This window comes from Bos taurus, chromosome 19 (assembly GCF_002263795.3).
Source record: "Bos taurus isolate L1 Dominette 01449 registration number 42190680 breed Hereford chromosome 19, ARS-UCD2.0, whole genome shotgun sequence".
In the NCBI taxonomy this organism is placed as follows: Eukaryota; Metazoa; Chordata; class Mammalia; order Artiodactyla; family Bovidae; genus Bos; species Bos taurus.
The window spans coordinates 46,235,003-46,253,070 of NC_037346.1; the positions used below are offsets into that span (position 1 = coordinate 46,235,003).

Below are 18,068 nucleotides of genomic sequence, written 5' to 3' on the forward strand. Positions count from 1 at the left end.
TATTAATGTGCCTTACTTTCAAATTTTGCGAGTGAGTAGAAACTAGAATAAATGATGTAATAAAGACAAGAAAGTACCACTAGTTGAAGCTTATTTAGCTTCCCAGATTTGTCTAATCTGACCCAATGAACACATGGACACAGAAAGAAACAGGGGAAGGAGACAAACTTTCAGAAAATGTAAGTTTTATCAAAGTCTGTATCTAAGGATTGCTTAGATGACATTTCTTAAAGGGAAAATAACTGTAACAAGAATGATATATTCATTTACCATGTATAGCAGGGTAACTTAAAAACAGGAAACAAAGGTATGAGTATTTTTGGAAAGTAAAAATTAGGAGTGGAAAGCGGACAATGAATGCTTGGGAACTTTTAATATAAGGCCAGGAAAAGAAAAATACAGTGAAAACTCAATGTTTGAAGATTATACCAAAACTAACTTATGTTATACAGCCCCTCACCATGTCTATAACTAAGTATGGTTTGTCTATTTATTTATCTTTCATGTGCTCTCTTACCATTGATTATAAGCTTTCTGAGAATAGCAAACTAGATTTCTCATGATCTGATTAATAGACCATAAAATAAATGTAGAACAAAATGTCTACCAAGAAGAGATTAGATACACACACACACATACAGATAGATACTGGTATGTATAAATAATATAAAAGTTAATTGGGATAACTCAACACCAGAAAAATAAACAACCCAATCAAAAAGTGGGGAAAAGACCTAAACAGACATTTCTTCAAAGAAGACATACAGATGGCTAACAAACACATGAAAGATGCTCAACATCGCTCATTATTAGAGAAATGCAAGTCAAAACTACAATGAGATATCACCTCACACTGGTCAGAAAGGAGGCCATCATCAAAAAGTCTACAAACAATAAATGCTGGAGAGGGTGTGGAGAAAAAGGGATCGCTCTTGCACTGTTGGTGGGAATGTAAATTGATACATTAAATATTTAAATTACATTCAATGTAAATTGATACAGCCACTATGGAAGATGGTATGGAGATTCCTTAAAAAACTAGGAATAAAACCACCATGAAGTGAAGTGAAGTGAAGTTGCTCAGTTGTGTCTGACTCTTTGTGACCCTATGGACTGTAGCCTACCAGGCTCCTCGGTCCATGGAATTTTCCAGGCAAGAGTACTGGAGTGGGTTGCCATTTCCTTCTCCAAAACCACCATATGACCCAGCAATCCCACTCCTAGGCATATACCCTGAGAAAACCAAAACTGAAAAAGACACTTTTATCCTATTGTTCACTGCAGCACTATTTACAATAGTTAGAACATGGAGGCAACCTAGATGTCCATCGACAGATAAATGGATAAAGAAGTTGTGGTGTACATACACACAATGGAATATTACTCAGCCATAAAAAGGAACACTCTTGAGTCAATTCTCATGAGGTGGATGAACCTAAAGCCTATTATACAAGAGTAAATAAGTCAGAAAGATAAATATCATATACTAATGCATATATACAGAATCTATAAAAATGGTACTGAAGAGTTTATTTGCAGGGCAGCAATGGAGAAAAAGACACAGAGAACAGACTTACGGATATGGGGAGAGGGGAGGAGCAGGTGAGATGTATGGAGAGACTAACATGGAAACGCACATTACCATATGTAAAATAGACAGCCAACGGGAATTTGCTGTATGGCTCAGGAAACTCAAACAGGGGCTCTGTATCAAGCTAGAGGGATGGGATGGGGAGGGAGATTCAAAAGAGAGGGGATATATGTATACCTATGGCTAATTCATGTTGAGGTTTGACAGAAAACAAGAAAATTCTGTGAAGCAATTATCCTTCAATTAAAAAAAAATTGGGGAAGGAGCCAGATGTGGAGTTATAATAGTCACATCTGGGAGACAGACCTATAATTACTCAATAGAGAGACAAAAGGAGGGAAAGATTTAATAAAATTAAGCTGCCTGGAGTGTCCCAATTTTAGGTCAATTTTTTTAAAAACTAAAACTCAGAAAGGAGTTTTCCAAAGGATTTGGGTTGAAAATAGCTATTTAAATGGTACTGGAAGAAACAGGTTAATCTAAGAACTAGACTCAGAATCAGTCATGCCTTAAAGATGCAAGTCTCATGTGTTACTGTAGACAAAAAGACCAATGAAATGTCTATATCAAAGTACTGGAGATAAAAGATAACAAGCTATAGCTTCAAAACTATAACAAGGAGGTTTCTAAATTACTGAGTGCAACTTTGGTCACAACAGGAATATGATGGTTGAAATGAAAAGCCAGTTTTTGGAGCAGGGTTGTGCCCTATTGGATACCTGACCTTTTAATCTTTATGATAAATAAAAATAATTATTTCTCTGAAAAAGAGGAAAAACCTTCCTTCATGGTTAGGACCTGATACAAACGTACCTTCAAAAACTTTTAAACAAATGATCTTGTTTTAAAATAACTAGTAAAAACACCAATACAGTATACTAACGCATATATATGGAATTTAGAAAGATGGTAACGACAACCCTGTATGCGAGACAGCAAAAGAGACACAGATGTATAGAACAGTCTTTTGGACTCTGTGGGAGAGGGAGGGGGGGATGATTTGGGAGAATGGCATTGAAACATGTATAATAACATATAAGAAATGAATCGCCAGTCCAGGTTCGATGCAGAATACAGGAAGCTTGGGGCTGGTGCACTGAGATGACCCAGAGGGATGGTATGGGGAGGGAGGTGGGAGAGGGGTTCAGGATTGGCAACACGTGTACACCCGTGGCGGATTCATGCTGATGTATGGCAAAACCAAATCAATATTGTAAAGTAAAAAAAAAAGAAAACTAAAAAAATAAAAATAAAATAACTAGTAATATATACAGCATTTCTGTGATTTAATACCTTCTCTTTATTAACTTTATTTTGATATAATTTTAGACTCACATAGAAGTTGAAAAAATAGTACAGAATTCCCTACACCCAGCTTCCCTTAATAACAGCTTTCAACATAACCATAGTACAATGATCAAATCTGGGAAATTGACAGTAGGATAACACAGTAAGGGCTTCCCTGGTAGCTCAGCTGGCACAGAATCCATCTGCAATGCAGGAGACTCCAGTCCAATTCCTGGGGTCGGGAAGATCCCCTGGAAAAGGGATAGGCAAACCACTCCATATCATGCCTGTAGAATCCCCATGGACAGAGGAGCCTGGCTGGCTGCAGTCCATAGGGTGGCAAAGAGTCGGATAAGACTGAGTGACTAAGCACAATAATACGGTAAACTAAACCACAGATTTAATTTGGATTTCAGCAGTTTTTGCGTGCACTTATTTGTTTGTGTATAGTTTTTATGAAGTTTTATCACATGTATATATTTGGGTAAGTACCACTACAATCAGGATATAGAACTGTTCCAAAGTCCCAAACAAACTCCTTTAGCTACCTCTCTACAGCCCCAGTACTCTTGCCCCAACTCTCATGTCTGAGAACCACTGATCTGTCTCTATCACTGTAACTGTGTCATAACAATAATGTTCTATTAATGCTATCACAGAATATGTAAATTTTTGAAATTGGCTTTTTTTCACTTGCCATAATGCTCTTGAAATCCACCCAAAGTATCATGTTTATCAGTAGTTTGTTCCTCTTTATCGCTGAGTAGTAATTCATTATAGTACTAGAAACAATTTTCTGATAATTTCAATCATTCTTACTTACCAATATACATGTCCCAACAATGAAAGAGTAAAGCAAGCTGAATCACCAAACTCAGTAACAATATCATCATGGCTTTTCTGCTTATTAAACACTCCACCAGATAAGATCTGTTCCCCTTCTGCAAGCCTTTAAAACACACATTCACAGATTTTTTAAAAAGTCAATATAAAAAGCACAGTGTGTTAAGACATTCTTCATTACCAATGTACCTCTTACTATGTAGATAAAGTAAAAAGTTCATGGTACCTTTAGAATAGCAATAAACATGTATTAAGAATCATTTGGGAGATTGGGAATTTACCATCTTAAAATTTCAGTCTTACCCTTTAAAAACAGAAATAGTTACCTTTAGTCTGTATGTACAAATCTAGTCTGAGCAACATACACATTACTCACATCAAAAGAAATGGAAGACTGTTACGCTGGGGGAAAAATATGAACAGCGCTTCATTAACAGATTTGGTGGTTCTTCTTAGTTCTATTATTCTTTGAAGTAGGGAAACAGTGGGATTTTTTAAAAACTATAAATATTTATAAATGGGATAAGAAAGTCTAAGGTAAGAACTGTCTTAAGAAACTGGCAAATTAAATAAATATATTTTAAAGAATTCAACATTAGAATCTTTGGAGTAGAAGTAATTCAATAGCAAATGTCTCAGAAATTTTATATATATATATTTTAGCTGTAATTTAAAAGTTTTCAATTAGACACTGGACAAATAAATACTTATCAGACTATGGAGACTTTATGGGGTTTATTTATATCCTTTCAATGTATACCTATCAAGTAAATGGGGTTTATTTGAATCCTGTGACTGTATACCTATAAACTAAATATACAGGCTTTACAGTTATCTGTTTAATCACTTTTACCACTATTCCATTTATCACAGCACAGAAAAAAGTCTGACAGAACATAACTACCTAAATCTCTAGCTGCCTCCAGATTCAGAATATGGACAGCTGACTTGGTTGAGCTGTCATATACCAAAGAAGTGTTCTCCTAAATCTGTCCCCTTGTTTAAAAGGAGTAATGGTTGCCCAAAAGAATGATTTTGAAGGGCAAATAACTAATTATACAACGGTCTAGACACAAGGCAGCATTAATCTCAGGTGAACTGGGAAGTTAGGTTTTCAGGCTTATTACAATCATTTTACAAAATCATAGGAATTAGTTACAACTTAGGTTTCTCCCGATTTAAATTCTATTTATACCATACCAATAAAATCTCTCCATAACAAAATACTAGGCAGCAGCATTTCAAAAGTTACTGTAATAGACAAAACTCTACTACCAAGAGGGGAGAAAGGGAGTCAGAGTCTAATCCATCAAAAGAATTTTATCCAGAATTCTACAGTTAAGTAGAACAAAATTAGGTAGAAAAGATTTAGAAACTTACTTGCTGAGATCAACACAACATTTTGCAAGCAGGTATTTACATTGCGGTGTAGTACAACTGTGTCCTTTCAAAAGTCTATATGCTTTATATGCTTTTCCTGAGCGGTAATAACAGGTTGCCAGTAAAAACAAGGCTTCTTCTGAGTGTACTAAGAACAAACATGAAAAAAAAAGGGCTGTTATTCAGTACGTTGAATGGTAATTATTGTTTATCTAGCGATACGTAAACAAGTTTAGCAATAACGAAAAAAATTAGGCATGTTATTCAATACAAAAAACAATTTATTGATTCAAATTTCAATTAAGGAGAAATACTTTCCTGATACAAAAGTTAGTTCCCCAAGTCCTGACTACCTTCTTTCCGGAAGAAAAAAAGGAAATAATACAATGAAGACAACTGTAGTATTCTCTGTAAATCCCTTAAGAAGACCAAACACAGGCATACAACTGCCCTTAAACAGACTATCAGAAAAGCATCATTTTTATGTAGTATTTTTCTGAGAGATCCTTTGAGAGGACAGAAGTCAAATTTCATGAGAGGGGAACTCAGCATTATAAACCTAATTATCAATCTGAAAATTTCTACATTAAACAAAGACCAAACTGGAAAACAAACAAAACTCACTTATTTCTAATACCAAATACATAGTAGATTATATTCAAGATAATTTAAGATAAAGGAAAAAAAATTCTAAATTGTGAATACCCACACTATATAAACATTGAATTGACTGACTTGACACTTGTCCAGTAACAATAATTAAACTGCTCTTTAATGGCAAGAGCTGAATTATTTATCAACCTCTTTCCTTTTAACATTAGGAAATGCCTGGTTAATGAAATGTAGCATTCTTCTCCTTTATTTACTCTCTCCCAAACTGACCATCACCCCTCTTCTATCCTCACAACCTCCCAACCAATTCAGATGAGAGTCTTTTTTTTTTTTTCCCTTTTTGGCCACTATGCACAACACGTGGGATCTTAGTTCCCCTACCAGGATCAAACCCTCGCCAACTGTAGTAGAAGCACAGAGTCTTAACCACCAGGGAAGTCCCCAGATGAGAGTCTATAGAGGTAAGGATAGAAAGAGGGAAACTCTTAAGTTCTGTACTTCTAAAAATGGGTTATGTAATAATATCAGGAGACTAAGGAATCATTTAAGCCTGTGATTCCCCAAGTGTGGCCCCCTATACCAGGATCAACATGGAGCTTGTGAGAAATGAAGTTCTCGGGCCCCATCTCAGCTCAGACCCACTAAAATCAGTAATTCTGGGAGTAGGGACCAGCAATCTGTGTGGTAATAGACCCTTCAAGTGATTCTGATGCATGCTAAACTTTGCGAATCACTAAATTTAAAGTACAGATAAACTTGTCACATCTTTCTGAAAAGCTAACTCAAAGATGTGGGATAAAAAAGTAGCTTGAAATTTTCCTTTTATAAAGGTTATTTTTTTTTCTTTCCTGTTGTTGTATGCCATATATGCACAAGCAAAAACCAACAGAACTCTACTTCTCTGGTCCATCTTATGATTTTTCACAAAACCCTAGTATAAAAAACAATGTACAATAAGATGTCATGCAGTAAATGCTAAGAATTTTAGTGTACAGATGTTAATAGGATCTACAGTGGTATCATTCAGAAGTAAAAAAATGAATGGGGACCTCTATTGCAATGGGAACAAACTGTTAATTTCATTGAACTACAAGTGCTAATTCACATAAGTTAGAAAGTGTGATTTCTTCTAGATTTTGCAAGGGCCTGATTTCTTGTCATCTAATAAATTAAGCATTTAAAAACTAATTATTATACCAAAAAACAATGGCTCTCCAAAGCTAGTTCAACTTTGAGCCATGAAAGTGCTTCATCAAATGTTTGTTTTCAAACACTGAGTGTATCTAGGTTAATTTTTCACTGTGGTAAAATTCCGTAATAACATAAAGATACCAAATATTGTGTGTATGATTTTAGTGTCATAGTGCTATTACTTTTTTGAAGTATGATGACTTAACAACTATGTTTAAGTGAGATTATAGATTAGAGGTTTAATCAAACCTTAAGCTTAATGAAACTATAAGATAGTGAAGTAAATTGAGAACTGGAAGGATCGTGAAGTACATGGACTGAAAGGGGTGGGTTTTTGAAGCTTCCCAGAAATAAACTGACAGTCCAAACATAGCTAGTGAACCAGCAGTGAGTGGCTATAATAAATCTAAAAAGGAAAGAGTATTGACGAATAGATTTTATCTGGAACAGTAACTTCAAATGACTGACAGTGGCTGCCTCAAGTGCAAAACTCAGAAAAACTAAGGCTGATCATGGCTTTGCTAGTATAAGTGTGCAGAGAACAAAATAACAGGATCTGGAAATAGCTATAAATGTCTGCATGACATTTATTTGCCATCTTTTATTAAGAGCCTTAATCAAAATATATGATTGGGAATTATATGGTCCATAATACACAGTCGATCCTCTGGAGCTGAGCTCTCCATCTGCAGTTGGTTGCATCTCCAGATGCAGAACCCACGGTTGGCCCTGAGATGACTGTATTCTATAATCAGGAATAAAGTAAACACTGATTCCACAAAGTCACTCTTAATACTGATAAATCAATCATGTATGAGTTAAATCAAGGCACATCCATATGACTAAACACAGTTGTCCAAAAAAAACCCTTAATTTTTTCAGAATGCATTGTTAGGTGAAAAAGATGAGTTACAGAACAATACTGAAACTCCTCTTCTTACAAACAGGTTGGGCTTCAAATATAGGGTAGGTCATTTAATATAAGCTCAAAATAATTAAGAGGAGCTTAAGCTTGCATCCTTCAGACACACTGCCATCAAATGGGAAGATGAATTAGCTTCTCAGTGCTTTTAAACCAGGTAGACACCTCTTCTTCATGTTGATTTATATGTAGCCTTTTACAAAATGGACCGGTGGTGGTAAGACTTAAATGTTTGTTGAGGTGAGTGCTCTTTATCTAGCCTTGATAAACTCTAAATACCACAGAGAACTCCTTAGAAGTTAGAGTACTGTGCTTGCTGTCCTGTCACAAACACTTAAGTTTTAAGTATTCAAAGAGTGTAACACCTATGGAATCATTTATGATTTGTGATACACATTTCATCTTGAGTATCTTTCAAGTTCTCACATTACCTACAGACAGTACAGCACATGGATTAGAATAATGATACTAGAGCCAAACTGCTTTAGTTTGGATTTCCATACTATCACTTATTAGCTATGTGACTCAGGGCAAGTTAACTTCTCCCATCCTCAGTTTTTTCATCTGTAAAATAAGGACACAGTGATACCTACCTCTAAGTACTTAGTGCTGTTAGAATTAAATGAGTTAATATGTAAGAACTTTGGATAGTGCCTGATATATAGTAAGAGTTGCATGTGCTATTATTAAATTATTATTATTGACCTTCTAAATTTACAATACCTGACTAGTCATCTGATATTTACATGGGGTATACATACGTAATGTTCAGCCACAAACTCAAGTGATTCTATCTTACCACTTTTTTGCTGACTGATTTCAAATGCCTGGGTGCTATACTTTACATATGATGCAAGATTCATTCTACCCTTTTCAGAGTCATTTCTGTTGTTGAACACTTCATCTATATATACAACTTCAGTATTTTAATACTATTCTGAATTTTTATTTTCCTCATGTGTGTTCACACCCTAAATTTCAGTACTAACTGGTTTTATACTTATAGATAATGGGGGTTAATATTTTTAAATACTTTGAAAACATGATTGTTGTAAATACACCACAGGTAAGAAGGCTGGTGGAAATTTTAAAAGGAAATGGCAATACATAAGGAGAAAGCAGATGGCCAGATCATATAGGACTATGCAAACTGTGTAAAGATTTAGGGATAAATTTTTATAGCTATTATACATCTCTAAAGGATTTTACAAGGTAAAGAGAATGGGGTTGATTTGGGAGAGGGGAAATCAAAGCAGCAGGAAAGACTAAACACAGGAAAATTAATAAGAAGGCTTTTTTACTGAGACACAGTGGTGTTTTAGAATAGGGTGGGAACATTATGAATCCAGTTTTGCATGAATTGAGTTTGATATATGTGATAATTATGTGAAACATCTGATTGATGCAATGAAATAGCTGAGCCTTGGATTTAAAAAGATCATTGGGAAGACCAGAGTCTTAGTTCACTAACACATAATGAAAATGAAAACTATAATGATTTTAAAAAACAGCATTAGGAGTTCCCTGGTGCCTAGTGGTTAGGATTCTGGGCTTTCACTCCCCGAATGTGGTCTAGGGTTCAATCCCTGGTTACGGAACTGAGATCCTGCAAGTGGCATGGCGTGGCCAATAAATAAATAAAAATAAAAGAATATTTTTTTAAAATAGCATCATCTTTTTCATCAGTAATAATTTAACTATGACAGTAAAAGAATAGGCCAATGGGCCAGATATCCTTTTTGTCCCCCCATATGACAAAGTGACTTGAATTTCTAGCGACAAGATATATTTATAAAATTTTCCACTAGTAATGGCCTAAAAATGATACAATATGCCATATTTTTAGTAGTATTTGGACAACTTCCTTCAATGATTACCTTAACATAACTAGAAATAATTTTTTTTAATGTTGCCATTTGCAGTCACATATTTCTGTGAATTTGGGCTCTCACTATAATGGCTAAGACAGAGAAGAGAATCAGATGCTGAATCTTTTACTCTGATTAAGCTCTCTTCAGCTAAGCCAAATTTACAGAAAGCGCTGTACTCAATGCAATTTCTACACCTGGCCCATTAATCATTAAGACAGGTAAAACCTGGTGAACAATGGTCTTAGTTTCTTCATTTCTAAAATGGTAATAGCAATGTCTATTTTATGGAGCTGTTGAAGACTAAATAAAGAATAAGTATTAAGTACTCAGAGTACCTAGTACACAGTAAGAAATCCATAAATACTAGAAGGTACTGTGATTATTATTGAGCTGGAATAGTATCTGCTCCCATTGCACTTCCACTGCACTTCAAAGAAATACAGTCAAGAGTAGTTAGGTTTCATATTGAGAGAAACTAACAATGAGCAACTTTCCAAGAGTTAAGCACTTTATTAGAAACAGATAGAAAGTGGATTAAACAGTTTTATGTGGATTAATCTGGAATCCTGCCTCAACTCTATGGGAAAATCCGATCATCTAAATTTGAAACCACTAATTTGCAAACTTTTGGAAACTAACTAGAAACTGCTTAATGTTAACAAACTAAAAAAGAAAAAGTATAAGTCAGGAAAACATGAGGGCTGCTTAGGTATCACTGAAAATATATGTAAGTAGATTGTCCACAATAAACCTTGCTTTTATTTGCAGAGTTGGGCAATCTGTCATATCACCTTCTTTGTAAGGCTCTCACTTTTCTTAATCTTTTCATTTGGACCTAAGACTTCTGCTCCATAGACCTTCCCAACTTTCCTCAAGAATGCCTCTCCTTCCCGAGGACCTGACAGCTCTCTCAAAGGGATGCTAGTCCCTCCGGCCCCAGGGCCAGCGTGGCTTCCTCCTTGCTTCTCCCAGCTGTTTATTTCCAAGTAGCATCCTTTGCTCTTTTGTGAAATTCCTTGCTGGTGAGATGCATATCTTCCCCTTTTAACTCTTGGTTACTAAATTCAAGACATTCTGCTTCATTAATAAAAGAATTCTGCACCTCATTCATAGTCTTCCTCTCCTATGTTATTTCCATACATCTACCAATTCAACTTCATCTGGATTTCCAGTACCTCTCCTAAATCCTCTTATTTATCAATCCCTGAGTTAACTTTCCTCTGTAGTTTACATTTCCTGGTCCACATCTTGTCTATATTCTTTAATGTTCTTATCCCTTGTCCTTTTTTGACACATGTCTGCTGCTGCTAAGCTGCTAAGTCACTTCAGTTGTGTCCGACTCTGTGTGACCCCATAGACGGCAGCCCACCAGGCTCCCCCACCCCTGGGATTCTCCAGGCAAGAACACTGGAGTGGGTTGCCATTTCCTTCTCCAATGCATGAAAGTGAAAAGTGAAAGTGAAGTCGCTCAGTCATGTCCGACCCTCAGCGACCCCATGGACTGCAGCCTTCCAGACTCCTCCGTCCATGGGATTTTCAAGGCAAGAGTACTGGAGTGGGGTGCCATTGCCTTCTCCATTGACACATGTCTAGCAAACCCCTAATATCTACCTTCTATGCCTGCAGTTCAGTTACGAAGCACTTTTTTAGAGTAAAATCATATAACTGAGCAGAAAGGTTCCATTACTAGTTCCTGCAGACACACAAAAATAAAACTTACCTACAATCATAAAAAAACTTTTGGTAAGTAATCCAATGGGAGGTTATTCAATAAGTGGGAAAATTGATTTAAACACTGGAGTAAGAAGGCAGCACTGTTTCTAGATAAGACAGTTATAGTATAGTAAGATAATAATACTTCCTAAATTAACTCATAGACTTATATGGTTTCAGGAGAGCACTGACCAAAATATTTGTGAAATTTCAAAACATTAATGAAATACACACATAAAATGAAAGAATTAAAAAAAGGGTATTCCTACCAAAGAATGAAACGGGGGAAAAAATGATGGAGACAGGCCTTATTAGATGTTAAAAGACAATATAATAAAGTGTTAATAATAAAATAGTATGATATTGAGTTAAAAATAGAAAATCAACTGATGAAAGAGAGGAGAGGTTCTGGGAACAGAGTAGAATGTTTAAAAAAAAATTTAACACAAAACCACATAAAATACCACATGGGAGGGAAAAAAGCATTTAATAAATAACACTGACTAATTTAAGTAATAACACTATGATACATTTTTAAAAACTTTTTAAATTACCAAGAACTATATATTTCTTGAGTTATAGAAAAATGACAATTCTTCCAGCTACTGGAGCAACAGGAGAAAGTTTAAATGATAAAGCTACTAAATAAAATTTAAAAGATTAGATTATAAAAATCAACAGAATTAAGATTAAAAAGCAAACAATCTGGGGCAAATATGCAATAAACAAAGATAGAGTTCACAGAAACAGGAATAATTGTAAAACTAACACTTGAGAAAATACCCAGCATCCTTCAGAATTATAAAAAGGAAGACAAAATACTTCACAATTTTCTAGTAAGCAAAAACACATTATAACAGTAAGTCTGATACTGATAGGGCCATGAAGGAAGTCTTATACTATTGGTGACACAGTGATTATCACAAGTCTCTCTGCTGGGTTATCAACCAGGCAAAAGTAATTTGACGTAGAACTGCTCACGCATTTTGACTTGTATAGGGCTTTCCTTCTGCCTCAGTGGGTAAAGAATCCACTTGCCAATGCAGGAGACATGGGTTCGATCCCTGGGTCAGGAATATCCCCTGGAGAAGGAAATGGTAACCCACTCCAGTATTCTTGCCTGGAAATCCCATGGACAGAGGAGCCCGACAGGCTATACAGTCTATGGAGTCGCAAAAAGAGTCGGAGACAACTTAGCGACTAAATGACAACCACCACCTACTTTGACTTGTAAATTCTATCCTAGAGTACATAACACAAGGAAAATGACAAAGCTGTACATAATTATCTTAGCATTTTTGCTAATGTGCTAAGTCACTTCAGTCGTGCCTGACTCTTTGAGACCCATGGACTGTAGCCTGCCAGGCTCCACTGTCCACGGGATTCTTCAGGCAAGAGTACTGGAGTGGGCTGCCGTTTCTTCCTCCAGGGGATCTTCCTGACCCAGGGATCAGATCCACATCTCTTATGTCTCCTGCGTAGGCAGGGAGGTTCTTTACTACTAGTACCACCTGGGAAGCATCTTATGAAGATTATAATAATCAGTGACACACAAAAAACCCCACTAATACCAGCTGATGTTGAATTTATTACAGTGCCAGAAGGCCATGCCAAGTGCTTTAAATATATTATTTCATTTTTCAATTCCAAGAGACAATAATTACCTTTATTTTACAGATGAGAAATCTGAAATACTCAAACGTTAAATAGCTTGCCCAAGGTATACTACAGAATGTTTAAGGGTTAGGGTTTGTACTAAGGCTGAAGGCTTAAAATCCATGCTCTAAACCACAGAATATAGACTCTAAAAAAAAAAAGAAAAAAATACCTAAAGACTGGAACATGATTAAGTAAACCATAGGGCAAAATCCAAAGCAAGTCTACATAGTTACTAAAAGTAGCATATAAAAAGCTACACAGATACTGGGAAAAAATTTTTATGAACTAGTGTCAATCATAAAGATAAAACAAGAGTAGGCTGGTGCACTGGGACGGCCCAGAGGGATGGTATGGGGAGGGAGGAGGGAGGAGGGTTTGGGATGGGGAACACATGTATACCTGTGGCGGATTCATTTTGATATTTGGCAAAACTAATACAATTATGTAAAGTTTAAAAATAAAATAAAATTGGGGAAAAAAAAAAATAAAATACACCAACTTTAGCAAAAATCTAATTTAAAAAAAAAAAAAAAAAAAAAAAAACAAGAGTAATACCCATGGGACTTTCCTGGTGGTCCAGTGGTTAAAACTCTGTGCTTTCAATGCAGGGGGCACGGTTCCATCCCTGGTTGGGGAACTAAGATCCCACATGCCTTGAGGAAGAGCCGAAAAAAAAAAAAAGTGATACCCAGAATCTTGTTACAGTCCTAAGAAGTGACGAAATTCCATGTATTTTATTCTTTTATGGTTCTTGGAAAGGAAGAGATTACAAACCTTCTGCATACAGTCGCTCTGCTAGGAAAACTGCATCTCTGTAAGCATAGTGGTTTAGTGCTTGCCATATAGCAGCCTGTAAATAGAGGGAAAAAAAAACATAAATATACAGTTTCACAGTAACTCTTAGCACAGAGCCTTGCATGTAATACTCAAATCAACACATCTAATTTAAGTAATAAAACCTCAATATCCACAGTGTAAACTCTGTAACCTATTAGATGAGGCTCTTCACAGTATGGCTCCTAACATTTGAATTTACTCACTTAATTCTCCATGAACTTTTAGACCTCTGTGTCTTTGTATTTCCTTTTCCTTCCTTGAGGAGCGTGGGCTCCTTCATCTACCTACTCTTATAAATTGTACATCCTTGTAGACCCAGCTTTAATAATATCAACTTCATAAAGCTTTCTAAACTGGAGGCCTCTGTGTGCAGGCTAAGTTGCTTCAGTCATGTCTCACTGTGCAACTCTATGGACCATAGCTTGCCAGGCTCCTCTGTCCATGAGATTCTTCAGGAAAGAATACTCCTGGAGTGCCATGCCTTCCTCCAGAAGATCTTCCGGATCCAGGGATTGAACCCGCACCCCTTACATCTTCTTCATTGGCAGGCAGATTCTTTACCACTGGTGCCATCTTGGAAGCTCATACAAGGTCATATATGTTGGCTAAGTATATATGAAATAACTATTGCACTGGTAATTCAATTTAGGTTCATCATGGATTTAAAAGATTTTAAATCTTTTAGTTTGGTTAGTGAATTTAACCATCATTTACAGAACTGTACTTTGGCTACCTCATGCGAAGAGTTGACTCATTGGAAAAGACCCTGCTGCTGGGAGGGATTGGGGCAGGAGGAGAAGGGGACGACAGAGGATGAGATGGCTGGATGGCATCACTGATTCGATGGACGTGAGTCTGAGTGAGCTCCGGGGGTTCGTGATGGACAGGGAGGCCTGGTGTGCTGCGATTCATGGGGTCGCAAAGAGTCTGACACGACTGAGCGACTGAACTGAACTGAACTGTACCTAAAGAAAAGTACCTAGGGTCTTATCCCCCTTTTTTCTAGTCCCAGTCTGTAACTGAATCTTTTCTCTAAACTTGTAGTTCCCTAAGTGGTCTTCCTGCCTGTAGGCTGTAATGTAATCCATCCTATCCCAGAAATCCTGAGTTTGGACAGGAGCTCAAATTCATGTTCCATGACTTACTAGTTCTGTGTCTTGGGCAGGTAACAATGTTTCCTAAGTCTTAGTTTCTTCATTTAAAACATAAAGACTCCAATAAAGTACACACTGGTTCCTTGCATATACCTAATAACTAGTCAATAAATTTCAGATGCTGCCATCATCATTTTCATGTCTTCATCCCTGATCAAAACTTCCTAATGATTCCTCCTGGATGGTCCCACAAAGTTTACACAATAAACAGCTACAGAATAAAGTACAAACTCCTTAGTAAACCATTCAAATTCCTTTGGGCCTTCATTATCCCTTTTCAGCTGTTGCTCATCTCTCACCAAAGCTGCCTATGGTCTAGAACCAGAAAAGGCCTGCATCAGTGCCTAAACATCAGCTGTACTTTCACATTTCAAAGTACTGTTTGGGCTGTCCTTTAACTTCTACCTCGTGAAATACGTCTTCTTCAAAATTCAGCTTACATGGTATCTTCCTTTCACTGATCTATCCCATGCAATATTAATGACTCCATCCTATGAGGTCCCAGAAAATTCTGTCTCTACTTCAAAAAAATATATCAAGCTGTTTATTAGATTTAGTCATATATATTGTTTGATAAACTAGGCTGCAACTTCTGTGGGTAAAAGTCAGATTCTCTTTTTCTCTATAATTCCCTGGTTATCCTACTTAAGTGGTTATTTCCCTAATTATCCTAGATAATTGTCTTTAAACATAGTGAATGCTCAATAAATGCTTGTTGAATAAGTGTTTTAAAACTCTGAATCTAATTTCCACTTACTGACCTACAAACTTTTAGTAACCCAATATGGAGGTAAAATATAAAATATTCCTACTATAATTAAATTTACTAACATGATTAAATCATTGTTGGCAATATAAAATAATACAAAGTAACATCTAGTGGTTTCTTCCTTGATACAGGTAAGTAAAACGTTATAAAGGAATCAAGAATCTGGTAAGCAGATACAGGTCAGTCCAACTTAGCAGTTAGAATACATCAGATTTGGGGGTAATAATATTTTAGTGGTGTGACCTATAAATACCTGAAAGATAACCAGATTTTTCCGGTTAATAGTAGCCTAGATCACGTTATATGTAGAGTACATCATGAGAAACGCTGGGCTGGATGAAGCACAAGCTGGAATCAAGATTGCCAGGAGAAATATCAATAACCTCAGATATGCAGATGACACCATCCTTATGGCAGAAAGCAAAGAACTAAAGAGCCTCTTGATGAAAGTCAAAGAGGAGAGTGAAAAAGTTGGCTTAAAACTCAACATTCAAAAAACTAAGATCATGGCATCTGGTCCCATCACTTCATGGCAAATAGATGGGGAAACAATGGAAACAGTGACAGACTTTATTTTGGGGGGCTCCAAAATCACTGCAGATGGTGACTGCAGCCATGAAATTAAAAGATGCTTGCTCTTTGGAAGAAAAGTTATGACCAACCTAGAGAGTATACTAAAAAGCAGCGACATTACTTTGCCAACAAAGGTCCATCTAGTCAAAGCTATGGTTTTTCAAGCTGAGCGCCGAAGAATTGGTGCCTTTGAACTGTGGTGTTGGAGAAGACTCTTGAGAGTCCTTTGGACTGCAAGGAGATCCAACCAGTCCATCCTAAAGGAAATCAGTCCTGAATATTCATTAAGAGGACTAATGCTGAAGCTGAAACTCCAACACTTTGGCCACCTGATGCGAAGAACTGACTCATTTGAAAAGACCCTGAAGCTGGGAAAGATTGAAGGCAGGAGGAGAAGGGGAAGACAGAGGATGAGATGGTTGGATGGCATCACCGACTCAATGGACATGAGTTTGAACAAACTCCAGGAGTTGGTGATAGACAGGGAGGCCTGGTGTGCTGCAGTAGATGGGGTCTCAAAGAGTCCGATGCGACTGAACTGAGATCGTGTTTCCATACTACTTAGATCGTTTTCCTTATCTTATTCAATATGCCTACCACTTTTTGAAACAAAGTATTCATCCATTTGGTAAACATTTATTGATCATTTACCTTGCTATATGATCCTGATTGCAGTAAAAAATTAATATTTAACCAATTTGAGAAAATCAACTTCTTTGGGTGGGCTGCACAAAGCCTTAACATTTTGAATTTTTTTCAGGTCTCTACTGACAATGAGAAATTATGAATAAGTCAGGTATTATTCTATAGGCAAGTATCTGGTCACTATCATCATGCTTTTTTTTTATCAAACAGTTGGGTAGCTGAGCCTTAGAACAAAAATATGTGGCATTAGCAAGGAGTGAACATAATAAGAATAGGTTTTAAACGTACTACAGAATCACTGCTATCTAATTTACTTTTCCTCTATACTACAACACACCAAAGGTAGTTAAAAGGTATTCAAAAAACAACAGTTAAAAACATATTTAAATTTAATTTGACTCAATTATTTATTGAATGCTTAATATGATCCCCACACCTCAATCTAAGGCAGATAAAAAAAGATTCCTCTGACATTAATCTAGACGACTAAGTCAATTCTCTGAGCTTTAGCTTTAATCGCCTGTAAAATAAGGATAAAAACACTTACCTCTGAGATAAGCTTAGCACAATGCCTGGTTAAATTCTAAACCCCCTAAAGAACTAATCTGGCCTTTTGGTGTTTTACCAGACCACAGATGACCTAGGGTTCTGGAACTATGCCTATAGGTATCTTTCAAATATACTCATTTAAATTAGGAAACTGTAATAATAGTGAAAGGAAGAAACTCAATAAACATTTACTTTTAAAGTCAGACCACTTTTTCCCTGTGGAAAAAGTGTCTTTAACAGTGTCTTATTTAGCCCCTCTGAATTCTTTTCTACCCTATGATTCATTTTCTCTTCCTATGAGTTTTTCACAAGTCAGATCTGATCTTTACTTAAAATCCTTCAGTGGCTTCTGACTGTCCTTGGCAATAAAAGGCAAGCCACAGAACTGGCAGTGTGCTACAGTCTGTACCTACCTCTTCGTTCATCTTGTATCATGTTTTCTCATGCTGTCCCTGTTAGCACGATGACCTTC

The 18,068-nt window shown here is 36.4% G+C and overlaps 1 protein-coding gene across 8 annotated transcripts in view; it reads right to left on the reverse strand.

Annotated features, from left to right (window-relative positions):
* Nucleotides 1-18,068, reverse strand: part of CDC27 (cell division cycle 27) — a 57,784-nt gene that overhangs the window by 31,095 nt on the left and 8,621 nt on the right. For all 8 annotated transcript variants that reach the window (XM_010816379.4, XM_005220915.5, XM_005220914.5 and 5 more), the window contains 3 exon segments: nucleotides 13,844-13,919; nucleotides 5,102-5,249; nucleotides 3,702-3,827 (listed from right to left, as the gene is read on the reverse strand). In XM_010816379.4, the coding sequence (XP_010814681.1) occupies nucleotides 3,702-3,827; nucleotides 5,102-5,249; nucleotides 13,844-13,919 (350 nt within the window).